The following is a 17,112-nucleotide window of genomic DNA, read 5'->3' on the forward strand; positions in this document are numbered from 1 at the left end:
TATTTCGCGATTCGTAACGAAAAGAGCGTAGTGTTTGAGTGTTGCTGCAGGTTACAGTCATTTGGAGAATACGAACAAAAGGTACGATCATTGAAAATTATCTAATTTAAAAAAAAAGAGTGCATGATTTGTTAAATATTAAAAAGAGAACGCAGTCGTCCTTGCCCAAAATTCGGGGAAATCAGTTATTTTAATAAACATCCGCCGGCATAGAGGCACAATGTACAATATAAATACAGATTCACTTTCGCTGTTTGGTAATTTAATATTACCTATACGGATTAATTATTGTACCGCCTCTCTATGCAACAAACGCCGACTCTGCAGCCGGACGTTCCAAAATAAACAATAATTAATAATGGCTTGGTCTCTGTGAATGTGAACTCTCAATGTGTCGTCGCAGGTATAGGTGCTAGGAGCATTCGAATACCTCCTGAAATTTTAATTTGAAAACAGTGAACCTGTGAACGCGATATTACAGTTAGTGATCCATTTTTTAATTTCTTATACATAGGTGACTTGTGGGTGGGAGCTGCAGTCAATTACTTGTATGTGAGTAATAATTGTTACATATATACCAATTTGATCCAAGCATCAGGTTTTACTATATTTAAATCTCAACTTCGATCTGCTATCAATGAAATAGGTACTCTCAAACAAAAGCGGGACGCATATTTGTAAGCAGAAGACGCGTCCGCCAAAAGACGCGAGCCGAAGTAGAGTGGTATATAGCAGACGAGTCAGCAAAACCACTTGGTAAACAGCAGACACGTCGGAGTAGGTTAAGACCTGTACCTATATAGCAGATGAAAAAGTTGGATTTTTGCCAGACGCGTCTGAATAAAAGGACAGGGCTCGGCTCTTTACTTTTGTATAAATATACAGGAATATTACACTATAAATAAATAACACTAACATTGATTTGCCATACTTTTTTGGGATAGCCTATATAGCATGTTCTTATCTACAATCTAATCTACAATTAGTACAAATTCAGGTCCAAAAGGAAAAATTATAAGAAAAGGTAGTGGTCTTCCCCATTTTGGGGAAGACCACTACCTTTTCTTATATGTAATAAATTAATATACACCCAATAAATATGGATCAAACAATACACCAAGAGGATGCGCGCCTGACACCATTAGCGTTCTCTATGTCAACGTGGTCATAATATTACAAAAGATTTTTGTACAAACATTTTAAATTAAACTTACCTCTACCTCTTATTTACTGAAGAGTTTGCAGACGATCACGCTATTTTCCTTAACACTTTTATATGCGTAATTCTTTGGCCATTCACGCATTCGGCATTTTTAAGGTATAAAGTGAAAAAGCCGACGTATCAGGCAGACAGCTGACGCCTTACCTGATATATGAATATAAAAATAAAAATGTCTGTGCTGCACTTCCTCCAGTAAACAGCAGACGTGTCAGGCCCAGGCGGATTCTGGCGGACGCATCTGCTAAATATTAACATTCTTCGAGCAGGGCGAAATTTACCGAAAGGATAACGCGTCTGCTATTTACAAATATGCAAGCGGGACGCGGGGAACGGAATCAGTGCGCATTGTAATTTCACAACGGGAAATGCAACTAAACACATTTGACACTGCAGCGGTATCCCGCTTTGTAAAATGCGCTTCTGCAAAATTTGTACTACTATTTTTCATTTCCTAATTTCAGAGAAACTCGATCCGATGTGATTTCAACGTCTCTTTCTTTGGATTTATCAATGTCAGAATAAACTACGAAAGTATCGATTGCCCAAATAGGTAACACATTTTTGAATTGCTGCTAAGTACTGCAGCTACAGACCATCTACAAGCTTACTCAGTTAGTTAATTCTATGGTGATTCCCTATATTTCTATTGCATTGCATTAAAAGTTCTACCTGTACGATGTTGTGCTTCCTATGTAAAAGGCAATTTAATACTCTAAAAATATTGATTCAACATTTCAAAAGAGTGCATGATTTAGGATCAAGCTCTTTGTTTACATGTTGTGAATGTGAGCGAACTTATCAGTACTTGGATAGATTTAAAAAACATGTGAATCAGAAACATATTCGTAATGCTATTAAATTAGTCGATTCTGAATCTACATCCTCAACCACTAATCCAACTTCACCATCACCACCAAAAACACCAACACCAAAACCACCAGAACCACTACTAACAACACCCACTGAACCAATACCATCACCTCCTCCTCCATCACAATATCCTGTGGACTTTAAGTTTGAAAATATTAAGAATGGATTAACTCAATCTTTGCTGTTGTTTATACTTGAACTACACAACAAAAGTAATTTTTCTAGAAAAGATATATCTTACGTTCAAAATGCTATGACCAAACACGTAGTTACCGCATTTGTGCAATTGTTCAAGGAATTGCATAGTTACCTCAAAAGAAGCAATAATACTGAGCTCTGTGAGGAAATATTGGGTATAATTTCGGCTTTAAGAAATCCCTTTGAGAGTTATAATTCAGAACACTTGCTTCACAGGTTGTTAAAGTATAATGACTATGTTGGAGATATAAAACATTATACATTATGTAATGAAGTAGTTGCAATTCATCGACAAGGAGGTTTAACTTATGATGAGAAAAAACTGTCAGGTGTTTTGATGCCACTTCAATTCCAATTTCGGAAATTTTTCGAAAGGGGAAACTTACTAAGAAACATGCAAGACTACATGAATCGGCTCAAAACTTGCACAAAAATGAAAAATTTCATTCAGGGCAAATTATGGGCTGAGAAAACTAAGCTCTATCCAAATAAAATTCTCATTCCATATTTTGTATATATTGACGACTTTGAAATCAATAACCCGTTGGGGTCACGTGCCGGATTGCACTCTGTATGTAATGTTTATTATTCATTTCCGTGTCATCCGATAGAAAATTCAAAATCTGAAAATGTATTCCTAGCAGCATCTCTGAAATGTAAAGATATTAAATCTTTGGGTAATGATGTGTGTTTTAAGCACCTAATAAATGAATTAAAACTTTTGGAGGAGACGGGAATTTTAATTGAGGTTGAAGGTAAAAGTGAAGAAGTGCATTTCGTAATAGCTTTAGTAACGGGCGACAATTTGGGTTTAAACTCATTTTTAAATTTCAATAAATCTTTTTCCAGTACCTCATTCTGTAGGTTGTGCAAAACAAATAAAATTGAATGTCATAAGCAAGTAATAGAGAATTCTGCTTCTATGCGAACAATAGAAAATTATGAGGATGACTTGGACTTGAATAACCCTGCGTTAACAGGAATCAGGAGCGAATGTATATTGAATGAAATTCCGTCATTTCATGTGGTCTCTAATTATTATGCAGATGTTATGCACGACGTATTTGAAGGTATTTGCCACTACAACTTTTGCCATGCTCTATTATACTTTATCCAGCAAATGAAATATTTTGATATAAGTACTTTTAACTTGCGGAAAACACATTTTGAGTATGGACCCACTGAAATCGAGAATATACACAATGCTGTCATAGAACTGAAACATATACAAAAAATGAAATTAAAAATGTCTGCTAGACAAATGATGACTTTCACTCTATATTTTCTTATTATGATGGAGGATTTGGTTCCAAACGACGATCCGGTCTGGAATTTTCTTGTGAATTTTGTTGAGATAGTAGACATTTTACTATGTTTTGAAATAGATGACACAACAATCAATCTTCTAGAACATAAAATCAAAAAACATAACTCAGATTTTGTGATATTATTCAATGACACTCTGAAACCTAAATTTCATAATTTGGTCCATTACCCCACAATCATACGACAATCTGGACCATTACGTAATTTTTGGTGTTTCAAGTATGAGTCATTTCATCGACAGTTCAAGATTTATTCTAATTGCATTACCTCCAGAAGAAATATATGTCTTAGTTTGTGTAAAAAATATGAATATAGATTTGCATACAATATATCAAAGTCGGATAACAATACTCTTTTCACAGTTAATAATTTACATCAAACGGAATGTAATTATGCAACATTGATTCGCAATAAACTGAATATTAACATGGACTGCCTGAAATTCTTCGACGAGATGATCTATAAAGGTGTAAGATATTCTTGTAAAGGTTACTTTGTTTCCACATTCGAAAATGATATTGCATTTTATGTCATATTGAAAATTATTGTGATTAACAATGAATCTGTACGACTATTTTGCCAAAAATTGAGAGATGTTGAGTTTAAAGAGCATTTTATCGGTTATCTAGTTGATACTACTAATTTAGGATCAATTTCAATCCTTTCCATGAACGACATAGTAGGACCTCCAATCACTGTAATCAAATCACCTAGAGGTCAGACTATTTTGAGACCAAAAGAGTTTTTTAGAAGCATCTAATTTCCACAAATTACGATCTAATCTATTCATTATAATTAAGCTGTTGTAGACGTCGATTCCTTGTATAAACTGCAAATTTAGCCTACGGACATTCATGGAGTCAAATCAACTGATAAGTCGAAATAAAGTGGGGGAACTGTAAAATAATAACTCAAATATAACGTATTTTCTTCTCAGCTTGTACGGTTTTTCGTCCCCGTTTCGACTAAAAATAGAGAAAACCACTAGTTCACATAGAATGACTTGCAGTTTGTATAACGAATGAACGTCCTAAACCAGACTCACGACTCTTTCCAATTTATTATATTTCTGTTATTATGTATCTCTGAACTATTTCTCTGAGAAAATGGTACTGATAAGGGAGCATACGTACGATTTTCATATACAGGTTGAGCTTTCAAAATTAGCAATGGAAACTTTGGAATTCGGGATCAACGAAAATGATGAAGAATATGGGTTTTTAATGAACAACAGTAGCCTAAGAAGAGCCTTGTCAGCGGACCTTACTGCGTCTGATTCCATTCTCCTTGACATAACAAACAGAGAAGACAACCAAATGAGCGCTTGCTTGAGCGCTGATGTTCTAGAATTACAGACATTATTGACTAACTGGAAGCTTGATCGTTTGCTGAATCATTTAGTAGGTATGTCAAGTCTCAAAATTATGTAATTTACAATCTAAATAGTGAACTAATTTGCATGATCCAAATAAATAATTCTGTACCTATATATAAGCATTGATAAGTATTTTGATGTTTTTTTTCAGATCAGAAGGTTTTCGTGCCTCAGCTCAAAATGATGGGGAGACACCATGTGCGGGAGTTGCTCGAAAAATATGACGTTGGAACGCGAATTGAATTCGAGCACTATCTCTCACTCTGGAGACAATCAATTGGTATCCCTCTAAATTCCTATGAAACTGGCCCCACTGGAAGTGGTATGACAAGGCAGCTCGCAAGCACATCCATCTGGGTGGACAATCTTGAACCATCAGACATAAGGTCACCGTGTTCATCCCATCATTCAACCGATGCGGGATCAGGTGCCAAAGTGCTATTGGCAACTATTCTGAAAGACTCCCCGAAAGCAGCGCTGTTGATGGAATACTGGGAAAAAAATTCGAAATTTGACAACGAACAGAGAGGAGCCCTGATCAGTTTAATAGCAAGATACTTCGAGGATAATCGCATCCCCATGACAATGGCTGCAAGCTATCAATTGGAACGAGAGATAGTCGAGAGATTTCCGACTGAGAAGCTGGTAAGTTGGGCTTAATTAATTCAGTTCAAAATATTGACTCCAACTTAACAAATTCTAGGAGTTCTACCGCACTAACAAGAGAGGAAAACTCTACAATAAATGGAGGAACAGCAACGGTAGATTCAATAAAGCTGTTTTGAAAAAAACGGAAAAAACGGATACAAGCAGGACTGATATTGCTCTTGGTAAGTGAATAAATGTTTTGTATATATTATATATATTTCAATATATTAGTTTATATGCTTATCAATTTACGTTATTATTTGTTTCAGATTCAGAAAAGGACGCGGAGGATATAATAAGGTCACTGCGCAATGACGATCTATCTGCCGAAGAGCTCGATCGGTTTTGGAAGGCGTGCGGGAATTATCGATTGAATCAAATCAGAACAGCCAATTCAACAGCAGAAATTTTGAAGAAGTGGCCGCAATATAAAACTCCCTCCGGATATAGATTTGTACGTGGAATCATTCAGATTTTAAATAATATTAACAATAAAGTAATTTTTTCTACTACTACCTTAGAATCACGTCATACTTGCTTCTTTTTTAACAATAGAATCTCGCCTATTCTCTGCTAGTGAAGTGGAATAATTTCATTCTAGCTCTTGTGATGGAATGAGCACATGTGGCGACATCTAAAACAGGACATCCTAAACCACAATTCTTAAACTGTCAAAATTTTAATTACGCTTGCGCCAGATATTAAATTTTAAGGACCGGTAGCGCGAAAATGAATAGCAGTGGCCAGTGAGGATTTAATGGAACTTTCAAATACTCCCCCGGAAATCACCGTGGAAGCAGAACACGCAAAAGAATTTACTTCCCGACAAACTAAAAGTGTACGAACATACATACAGCAAATTTTTGGAGTGGAGGACAAGAAAAAAACCAACTCATTTTCAGAGAACGTAGTGCTTACTTTAGCAAACTATCACAGTAAATTAAAGCATCCACATTGTGGAAAACGTATTCCATGCTGTGCTCTACGATACTTTTGAACAATAATGTAGATATAAGCAGCTATGCTAAGTTGCAGGCCTTGTTAAAAATGCAATCCAGCGGCTATTATCTGCCGTGCCATAGTGAAACCTAGTAACTCGACCTACTACAGAAATGACATTTTTGAATTTCCTATATCTACAAACCGAGTTCTACCTAATGCTATTAAAAACATTTCAATCGAGTGAATGGTTGCGAAGTTATTAGCTATCCCAATTTAGTATGTCTAGTTGGGTATCGGATAAATTAGATAGAAAGTCTATTTACTTGGTTGATTTGGTTTTTCCTTAATACGAACCTTCTTCTTGACTATCGTAAAACCTAGTAACTCGACTTACATCATTTACGTAATGGAATTGTACAAATTTATCATTGTGGCAATTACTTACTATTGTAACATATTCATATTTACAATAATAAAACATCTTAAATCTACTAAATAAAACTAAAACGAACAAAATTCCAATAAAGTACTATCGTATATCGAGTTGTCGGGATTAAAAGTAGCAATATTGCACATGCGCAAGTATATTTACACTTGATTAATTAGAATAGACGTTATATATTTCACTTGAGTGTCGGACGTCAACCGGGTTGGAATTAAGACGTGTATCTTGTGAGTGGAGAAAATGAATCGAGGGCAAAAATTGGTAAATCTGGCCGCTGAAAGCAGGTAAGCATGTCTTATTACGTCATAGCAAGGCAGAAAATCTATTAACGAAATGTAACGTCAATTTCTTACGTACTTGAAGTGTACTATTTAGGTAAATTCTCTTATCTTCCAGAAATTATACCGTAGATGAGATTACGAGAAAATCAGTATTGGAGGAATCTCCTTCACCTATGGATGATTCAGACGAAGATCCGGATTTTGATCCAGACAAGCCCGTCAAACAAAGCGGCCGAAAAGAGATTCCGAGACATTTTACCCAAAAAGATCTTTCCTTAACGAATAATTTACATAAAAAAGAACCACAACGAAAAAAAAATAAACTATGGCAGTATACTGATCAGACTATGATCTTTCCAAGTCCCGAGCCTTGGGAAAGTGAAGGTTTGAGAAATGTAAGTGATTATACCGATCTTGTGCTTCAATACTGGAAGGAGAATGTAGACAACACACCTTTAGATGTACCTGACGAAAGAAATGAAACTGTCACACGCAAAAAAACTAACAAGAACAGCAAGATTTCAAACGATAAACTAAGGTCACCATGTAAAACGAATTGTAGAAGGCGCTGTAGAGAACGAGTATCAGAAAATGAAAGGCGGAAAGTATTCGAATATTTTAATAAACTTGAATTCTCGAATAAACAATTACTTTTGGACAAATACATACAAAAAAAAGAAGTAAAATACCGGAAGGTCGATGCAGAAAAGAATAAAAAATTTACTGTTTCCTATACACTTCCCACGTTTAAAGAAGAAAATAATTCGTCTGACTCTATTGTCGCCGAAAGCAGTTCTAGATGTGGACCGATTGTTGTGTGTAAAGAAATGTTTCTTCGTACTCTTGGGAAAAAATCAGATGGGATGATCACCTGCTTCCTACAAAGGACGGCCAATGATCTTCCTAATCTTCAAGATAAACGAGGAGCGGCCCACGCCAGAAAAATGAAAGAAGTTGCGTCAGAAAACTACAATGTAATTAAAAACCATATAGAAACATACCATCCCCAGGTATCGCACTACAACATTTCTCACGCTCCACACAGAAGGTACCTTCCTCCGGATTTATCCATTCATCAAATGCACAAGGATTTTAGCTCAAAAATCAAGACTGTCAGCTACGAGACGTATAGGAAGGTTTTTGAAAAAGAAAACATTGGCTTTTCTGCACCCACGCAAGATGACTGCGGTTTGTGCGCAGTGTATAAGCAGCATGCCCATAAAACCGACGATCCTACGACGGAAACTTCTAGTCAAGAAGAGAAAGAGCAAATTGATCCAAATGTCTCTTCTAATGCAAAAAGCGATTGTGATACTTGTGAGAAATACCAATTACACAAAAAAAGATATACTATAGCTAGACAGATGTACACCAAAGACAGTTCAGGTGGTTTCGATAATGATACAGAAATATATGCCGTGGACATGCAGAAAGTTTTACTTCTACCGAAGATGTCAACCAAGGATTCATTCTTTGTTAGTAGGTTGGTGGTTTTTCATGAAACCTTTGCTAATTTGAAATCAAAAGGATACAACAAATGCATACTGTGGCACGAGGCTATAATGGGTCGAAACGCAGCTGACGTCGCGTCAGCGTACTACAACGTGGTCACGAAGTTACAGAATGAAACAAAGCACTTAATCTTCTGGTGCGATAACTGCACCTCCCAAAACAAAAATTGGACACTTTTTACGGCCTGTATTACATTTGTTAATCAAGATTGGGGTCCCGAAAGTATAACTTTTAAATACTTTGAGCCGGGGCATAGCTTCATGAAAGCTGATTCAATACATGGACAGATTGGCAAAAAGTGGAGTAAGTCAAAAGAGATTTTGGACATGGAAGACCTTGAAAAACTGATGAAGTCTGCAAATAAGTTGAATGAGGTAACAACATTAAGGTTTGACGACTTTAGAAAATTTGAGAACGGATGCATGCAGAAAAAGAAAACCAACTGTATGCCAAAATTGAATGATATTAAATCGGTACTATTTAAAAAGGGGTCCACCAAGATTTTTTATAAGTGCGAACTTGAACATGAAGAGTTCCAAGAGGCGACGGTTCTTAAACCCAAGTTTAAACCACAAATTCCCGAAAAGCAGGGCGCAGATAGGGGAATCAATACAAAAAAAAAGGAGGCTATTTCAAAAGTATTGTTGCCTTCTATGCCTTCTAGGAAGCAGATGTTTTGGCAGAACCTTCCAAATTTTGATGACAAAGAAGATCTTGGAAAATCAAATGCAGAATTTGTTGTTTAGAGTATTATTTGTTCCTTATTTTGCTTTTTTCTAAAGGGTTCCTATTTTTTGTTTGTATTTTATATATATGATACATAGTTACGTACTTAAGTATTGTTTTGTTTAAGTTTCGTTTCACAATTTACTAATACGGAATAAACTTGTCCAAATATTTGAGCATTTAATTCATTAAATCACTTCATTTGATTGACATGATGCGTTAGCGAGATCTATGTCCACTAGTAAGTCGACTAGCTAAAAACAACAGAATTATGTTTCATTTTTTTTATGATTCATTCGACTTACTAGGTTTTACTTTCAACAATGGTGAAAAACTATAGTGATTTTGACGAGTTACTGCGATTTGTTTAGTCAAACAGGAGTAGTAAATAGAGCAACTCGACTTGCTTGCTTTTACTTTAGCATATTACCTGTCGTACCCTAACCTAGTAACTTTTTTTTTTAATTTTTTCGGTTTCTTTTCGAAAATATACACATGTTAAGTTAAAATTTGAATTCACAACAAAATTATTAATAAAATTGTTTTATATTGACATTGTGTGTGGTATAGGAACAACGTTACAAACAATTAACTTTTATAAACTTTCAACGCGTATACCCACAACTTTGAAATTTTGAGTTACTAGGTTTTACTGTGGTACGGCAGATTTCCCTAAAAAGTCAAAAATTCTATCAACGAGCAAAGTAAAAATGTTTATTCAAAAAGCACCCCCGACAGTTCATATCTACTATAACATTACACGTTCAAATCGTTACTCGTTACATCATATCTATTTTACATTTGCAGGTTGCTCTTATAGTTGGCATTAGTGGTGCTTGTCGTAAGCACGAATTGTGGAACATAAAAATTGGTGGACTTAGGTGGAACTGTAATTAGAATACCCAATACGAAAACTAATGTACAACGAAAGTTTACAATTACGAGGAACCCGTACGTTGGTATACCTACAACCAAACATCAAGTTGCATATTCTACAATGAATTAATGTACCTCACTGCACTATACAAAAAGAACATCCATATCAAAACAGTTAACGTTGTTGGTCATCCAGAACACATTTCCTCCAGGAAGTTTTAAAACTAACCTAAAATATAATGCTCACTAAAATGTTACCTACACTCGTAGATACCTACTTACATACAAATTTTTCGAGTAGTGCTATGATGTTTATTTCTAATTTGCATCCATAACGTCCTCTTTGTAGCATTTTGTATTTGAATTTATACACATCATGAATTACATTCCGGTCGCAATCTCGAATACGTTTATCGCTTATGGTTATGTTTATCTAAATCTAAATGATCCACGCCGATACACTGCACAGGACAGGGCACATTCAATAAATGTGCACATTTGTAAATAATATCACAGAAAAGTTAGTTTTCCTTTTCTGGGATAATATTGAGGGAAGAGAAATTGTCGAGGAATTTGTTTATACAGCCATTTAGACAAATATCTGTCAAATATGCCACAGGGATCTGTTATACCAACCCACACTGAGAAAAAGACTTGGTGGTCCTAAAAAAATTGGTTTGTTTGGAAGTCATACTGTTGTTTTAAATAAATGTTTGTGGTTTCAAAAAAACATTATTGATGATACATTAATCGATTTTATTACGGCAATAAGAAAGTTTTTTTAAAGCAATTTTTTTTATAGTAATTGATATATTTTTACATGTAGCAAAATACTATTTTAGAATTACTTTGTTATAAGTAAACAATTGATTATTTGTATTAAAACATTATGTGGTTTTAGATAATAACAGCTTTATTAATAAAAATGAAGTTGTTGAAATTGAAATTAATAATGAAAGTATCTTGTAAAACGAATCATGTTATTGTTTTTAAAAATTTTATGTGTGTATGGCCCAAACTAGCCTGAACAAATTGTTTCTTTCCAACAAGCAAACTGTATGTGCAAGCACAGGTGCAAGTTTGTTTCTTAATGCGTTTCATTCATTAGCTTGCATATGATTGCATCATTCCGAGTTGGCTCATTCATTGAGTAATTAAATATTCACTCAACGGCTCAATTATTACGTTCCTTCTTACTCTTTATACACAAAACCTATTTATTCATTTCATGGGAAATTGAAAGTGCTGTGAGGATTGTTTAAGACTAATAAGACGGAATGGAAAGAGTGGAAACTGTAGACTGCTGTATTTGTGGGGATTTAGTGATTTGTGTAAAAAATTTGAAGGTAAGTTCATTAATTTTCTAGCTTTGCATGCATATTATTTTTATTATGAAGCACCGCACTATTAAGCTGTACCTCGGGCTGGACAATAGCTCGTTGATAAATATTCATTTTCATTAGTATAATGAAAGATGAGGTTTATATAGGTTTTCAACGCCTTTGACCGGTTCCCGCATGTTTCAATTTTCAATAACGTTTGCAAGGAATACATTTATTTGTGGTAAAAGTTATCTGTGCTTAGCCGTAACTTAACATTTGGTTATTATAAAAAAATTGTTTCCCTCATCCTTATGTTTTTTAATCTTAGAAAATGCTTGTTATATTACAACTGGATATTTTTGCCAATAACTTACCTACCTACGCGTTTTTACCACAACAAGCGTAATCGTAACGTCGCGTTGTGCGTTATGATGTTATGCTATTCAAAGAAGTTTTGTACTGACCAGAATATAAGTGTGCAATTAAATTTCTAGAACATCAAATCACGTTGGATTTTTACCTTCTTTAATTCAGGACACCATTCTCAATGATATATAATCCCCCAATATGGAAGGCGGTTGACTTTCAAGAAGAAATTGGAGGAATATCTTGGACAGAAATATAAGGACACTGAATTGTTAGAGGTGAGTTCATGCCCCTTCCTGTTGGTAAGTAATAAATTTAGTGAATTAATATATTAGGAGGGAACCCTGGATGAAACCAACATTGACAACCAAGGTATAATATCGTTATCTGGCGCTGATATCATATAAAATTTCAGTATTATATATTTTTATAGTGTATATATAATATATAAGTAATAATATAAATGTGCATATTATATTTATAAATAATAAATGCATTTTTAACAAGAATTTTGTTTCATGTTTATAAAATCTACCATTATTTCTCCAAAGCAAAACAAAATTTTTGACAAATCTCTCTTTCTTGGTAACGAAATACGGTATTGTAAGTAAAGTTTGATTGGGTACCTATCTGTTTATCTAACATGAATACAACAATATTGAAATTTTGTGATTAATAAATATAATTTTCTACTTACTCGCTGTCAAATTTGTTAAGAAGAAATAAATATGGGTAAATAAATGATATTCTACAAAAGGTAATATATTATTGTGGCAAACAAATTGTAGTGTGGTAAACAATCTATATATAAATAAATCTAGCAATTGAAAATTTAGGAGTAATCAGATTTTATTTTTCACCAATTAACATTTCTTCTTTATAAATAAAGATTTATTAACTGTAAATAATTGATTTTGTTTTAATGACGCCTGATAAGCGTTCGGGAGAAATTATATGGACTCATTCCAAACATATTAATTACAATTATTTGAAAAAATATTATTCTTTTCTTAAATTAATATTCGTTGGGCCGTATTCAAAATGAGCATTTGTTTGAGATATCAAATTTTTATTTTTCATGAATAAGTTGTTTTCTCAGTGCACCGTACATAGACGTCCATACTAATGTGTGAATTGTCTATAGTTAACCCTGCTTGTTTTACATATTTTGCAAAAATTCGTCGTAGTAGTAGAAAAAATTATGTCTATTACTTGTAAGGAATAGGTATTCAACGCTCGTGAAACCGTCACACTCGCCTTCGGCTCGTGTGACGAACTTTCCACTCGCGCGGAATACACTCTATTCCATACTCGTTATAGAATATACTATACTTTTGCAGATTGAATTTGATTTCGTCATTCTCAATAGAGATAGTAAAGACCCTTCTTCAATTTGGGAGGCCGGTGCGAATAAGATAATACAATTCCTCGCAAATAGTATCAAAGACAAAGAGTTGAAAACTTTGATAAAAAGTCTGGACGAAGACATGGAAGAGAGTAAGTAGAAATTAACTTATAATGCAGCTTCTCGTGTCCTCAAATCGACTATCGAAAATATCAATTGATGATTGCGTAGATAATATTACCTACGATTACATAGTATACCTTAAGTATTACTTTGTCACACTAACTTTCATTTTCTACCAATAGATGGTCGGAACGCCACAATTCTGTGGCTTCTTCATGGGTTCTTTGTGCCCAGCAATCGAGGAACACAAACCGATATAAACGGCAAGAAAAAAATTACAAAATAGGTACACTATTCGAGACTCTCAGCAGTATTTCCTCTACCTGGGAAAATCTGCCCAACAAGTAGAGCAATGGATAGAACACAGGAAGTCCAAAGGTACAGCCATACAGCCATTTTTATTCGCCATTGCAGAGAGTCTCAAAGAAATAGGAGAGGTTTTTGTTTATTTCGACGACGTGAAGTTCAAATTTTATAACATAATACGCGCAATGGACATCTGTTTCAAAATATTCCACGTATTCAATCTCGAATATCCGAATGAGTGCCACATGTTTTGGACATTCATCGAAACATATTTATATAATGTAAAATCAAACAAAAGTTATACTAAAGTTTATGAACTTAAAGACTTTTTGAAATCAGGCGAGAACTAGGTGCGTCTCATTTTGTATTTTGTAAGTATATTTTATTAATAAATGAGGCATAACGTATTTCATTTGTGTCTGTGTCTCAGTTCAACTTTTATCACAGTTATGTGCAGGGTAAGTATTTTGTCTAAAAACGTGTCAACATATATCAGTACAAATAATTACAATTGATGCTTTAATAATAAGTCATTTGAGCATTTCTATAGGTAATTAATGTACCTACTCTACTCTGATTCTAAAATTAATGACCGGGGACGTTGTATCAAACCATCTTTGATCCCCATGTCTTGTCAAGGCACACTAAAATATTAATGCGATGCATATTGATTCACTGCTATTGATTTTATGTAGCCCGATCCTTTGATCAATGAACGTAGCTTTAACCAATAGGTAAGTGAACCTTAAATCAAGACATTGGAACTTTAGGGATAAGCAAGAATACATGTATAACGTGTACTTGAAGCCTAATACTAATTTACCGCAACCTCAACCCAGAATTGCTAGGCATTGCATTGAGGTTTTTGATCATCAAAACAACATAATTTCAACGAACGAAATGACGTCTTCAAAGCCTTATACTAAGGAACCGCAACCTCAACCGATACTCCCAGCCATTGTATTAAGGCTCTTGAACATCAAAACAACACAATTTCAACGAACGAAATTGATGTCATCAGAGCCTAATACTAAGGAACCGCAACCTCAACCGATACTCCCAGCCATTGTATTAAGGTTCTTAAACATCCAAACAACGCAATGTTAGCGAGACTGAATTGATGTCATCGGAGCCTAATACTGAGGCACTCGCTATTAGTCAATCACCATCGAAACCTTCTAGCAATGGTTATAAGCTTTGGAAGGATTTTGAGGTCAAAAGACTTGTTTCGATCACTATTTTTCTCATATTTAGGTAGTTTTTTCTTTCTGTGTGTCCAATGATATACTCAGATGGTTTAATTAAATAATTTGAATTCTGTAAAGCTTTAAACCTCAAATACTCAGATTTAAAACCTTCAAACGGATTTCTTATGCATTTAAAAAATACTTTCACTTTATGAATTGCGTTTTCATGTGTTGCGCATTTTTGTAACTCTCCAATAACAAATGAACTTACAAAATTCATAAACTCCCCATTAAAAAAATTACCACATTCTTCGACGATTAACTGTACAATATTTCTTGGAATAGCGGAATGATTATAAAGTTTAGCTAAAAATTGTAAAACACAATTATTTAGAATATTTTCAAATATATCTGATTCTTCTGTGTTTTCCAAATTAACATTATAGCTTAATTTTACAAATTCATTTTCATGTGCGTCAATTCCCATATGATTATCATTGTGGTCTTCTGCTAGATTTTGTGTTACAGAATGCTTCCCTTTTAAATGTTTTCGAAATGAGTTTGATGTTTGGAAATCGCGCCTACATAAACCTTCTCTATACATCTATAAATGCTGTCATATCGCAAGTTATGTAGGTACTACTTTAAAATGTAAAAATAAACCAGAAATAGAGTCTAAGTTTTCATTGCAAAGATAACATATTGCCATTTTTACTGAACTTAGGTACTTTACTTAACAAGGTTTCTTTAATTTATTTAAGTCTGATAATAACGTGTTAACACCAGTAAAAGACTTGTCCCATTTAGTATTAAGATGGTAAAAAGCTTTTTGAATGAAAAGCCATACCTGCTGTGCTTCATGCGCGTACTCTGCGTGTAAAGAATGAAAAGCTTTAAAACAAACGTCCAAAGCTTTTAAGCAAGACTCTACTGGATAAAGGGTGTCATCAATTCGCACAAATATAGTGTCTATTTGAGACAATGATTGTCCGACGACAATGACCATTGGCTGCAGTGTAAAGCCAAACCGTGCCAGCTTTGAACGTCGGCTTTCGATTCGTTGCTGTAGTTCCGAAATACTCTGAAAATTAAAGAAAAAAACTAGTGTCAGAATTCAACAAAATTAAAAAAATGTATATTTCATTAATGATTATTGACTAAAAGAAAAAAATAATATTTTTGCAAGAATGTCACTCTATCATACCTTCAAATGCAACCAAAAAGCTTCAAGCACCTCTATTCGCGATGGACGCCACAGCCCCGTTTGTTTGGTTTTACGTATGCTGATTGTTGGCAAAAGGTACGTTAACAGAACCATTACATTATTTACTACCTTACTACTATTTACTAACTTTTCCATGTAATTATTAAGCATGTATAATATTTTAGATTTTTCCATTGTTTTGACGAATGTAAGTTTCTTTTGTTAACTATGCATGAAATAAATATTATTATTATGGTCGGTGTTTCTTGTGAGAACTCAGGTCTAGCCTGGTTAACTTAATCGCACGGATTAAAATCAAGTAACGATTAGTGTCTGTGTCTGTGTCTGGTGAAGTTATGTAGGTCCTTCACACACGTACATTGGACATCTAGGATAATTAATTCGTACTACCAACATACCTATTGATGGGCACAATAGCCAACGCTATTCAGGAAAGAGGAAAACAAAACAAAAAAAAATCATTATAATAATTCCTGTAATTTTATTAAATTGAGTTTATTGTGTAAGTGTTTCTTTGGCTTTGCGTTTGGGTTGAATACGAGTGGGTTGTGATAACGTGGTGTGTTATTATTATTATTATTATTATTAAAAAGTGAACATATGAGTACCCACTATACTGAAAGACGAGTCATTATGAATATCACCTGATGTAATGGCATCACTATCTAAGTTTGTTAATAAATCTTTCACGTTTAAATCGTTAGATTTACTTTTTGCATGCGCAATTATTGCTTGGCTCACAGATTCCCATGAATTGAACATCTGCATAACATGGTCAGGATAGGCTGCCTTGAAATCCAACTCTAACTGAAATTTA

The 17,112-nt window shown here is 34.3% G+C and overlaps 1 protein-coding gene and 1 long non-coding RNA gene across 3 annotated transcripts; one reads left to right on the plus strand and one right to left on the minus strand.

The window, feature by feature from the left end:
• The first annotated feature begins 4,659 nt into the window (after positions 1–4,659).
• LOC116181650 lies at positions 4,660–13,863 on the plus strand. Its single transcript, XM_031502037.1, has 6 exons — positions 4,660–5,020; positions 5,143–5,636; positions 5,695–5,821; positions 5,909–6,093; positions 13,450–13,606; positions 13,760–13,863. Exons 1-6 carry the CDS (start codon positions 4,723–4,725, stop codon positions 13,861–13,863), a joined length of 1,365 nt encoding a protein of 454 aa, XP_031357897.1. The 5' UTR covers positions 4,660–4,722.
• Positions 10,247–11,047, minus strand: LOC116181642. Of its 2 annotated transcripts, none has more exons than XR_004147303.1 (2): positions 10,708–11,047; positions 10,247–10,650 (listed from the first exon to the last, which is right to left on the minus strand). It is a non-coding gene; the product is annotated as an uncharacterized LOC116181642 (long non-coding RNA). The 2 variants fall into 2 exon arrangements; XR_004147302.1 differs by having other exon boundaries at positions 10,704–11,047.
• Positions 13,864–17,112: the final 3,249 nt, after the last annotated feature.

The sequence above is a fragment of the Photinus pyralis genome, unplaced genomic scaffold (genome assembly GCF_008802855.1).
Source record: "Photinus pyralis isolate 1611_PpyrPB1 unplaced genomic scaffold, Ppyr1.3 Ppyr1.4_unclustered_Scaffold1498, whole genome shotgun sequence".
NCBI lineage: Eukaryota > Metazoa > Arthropoda > Insecta > Coleoptera > Lampyridae > Photinus > Photinus pyralis.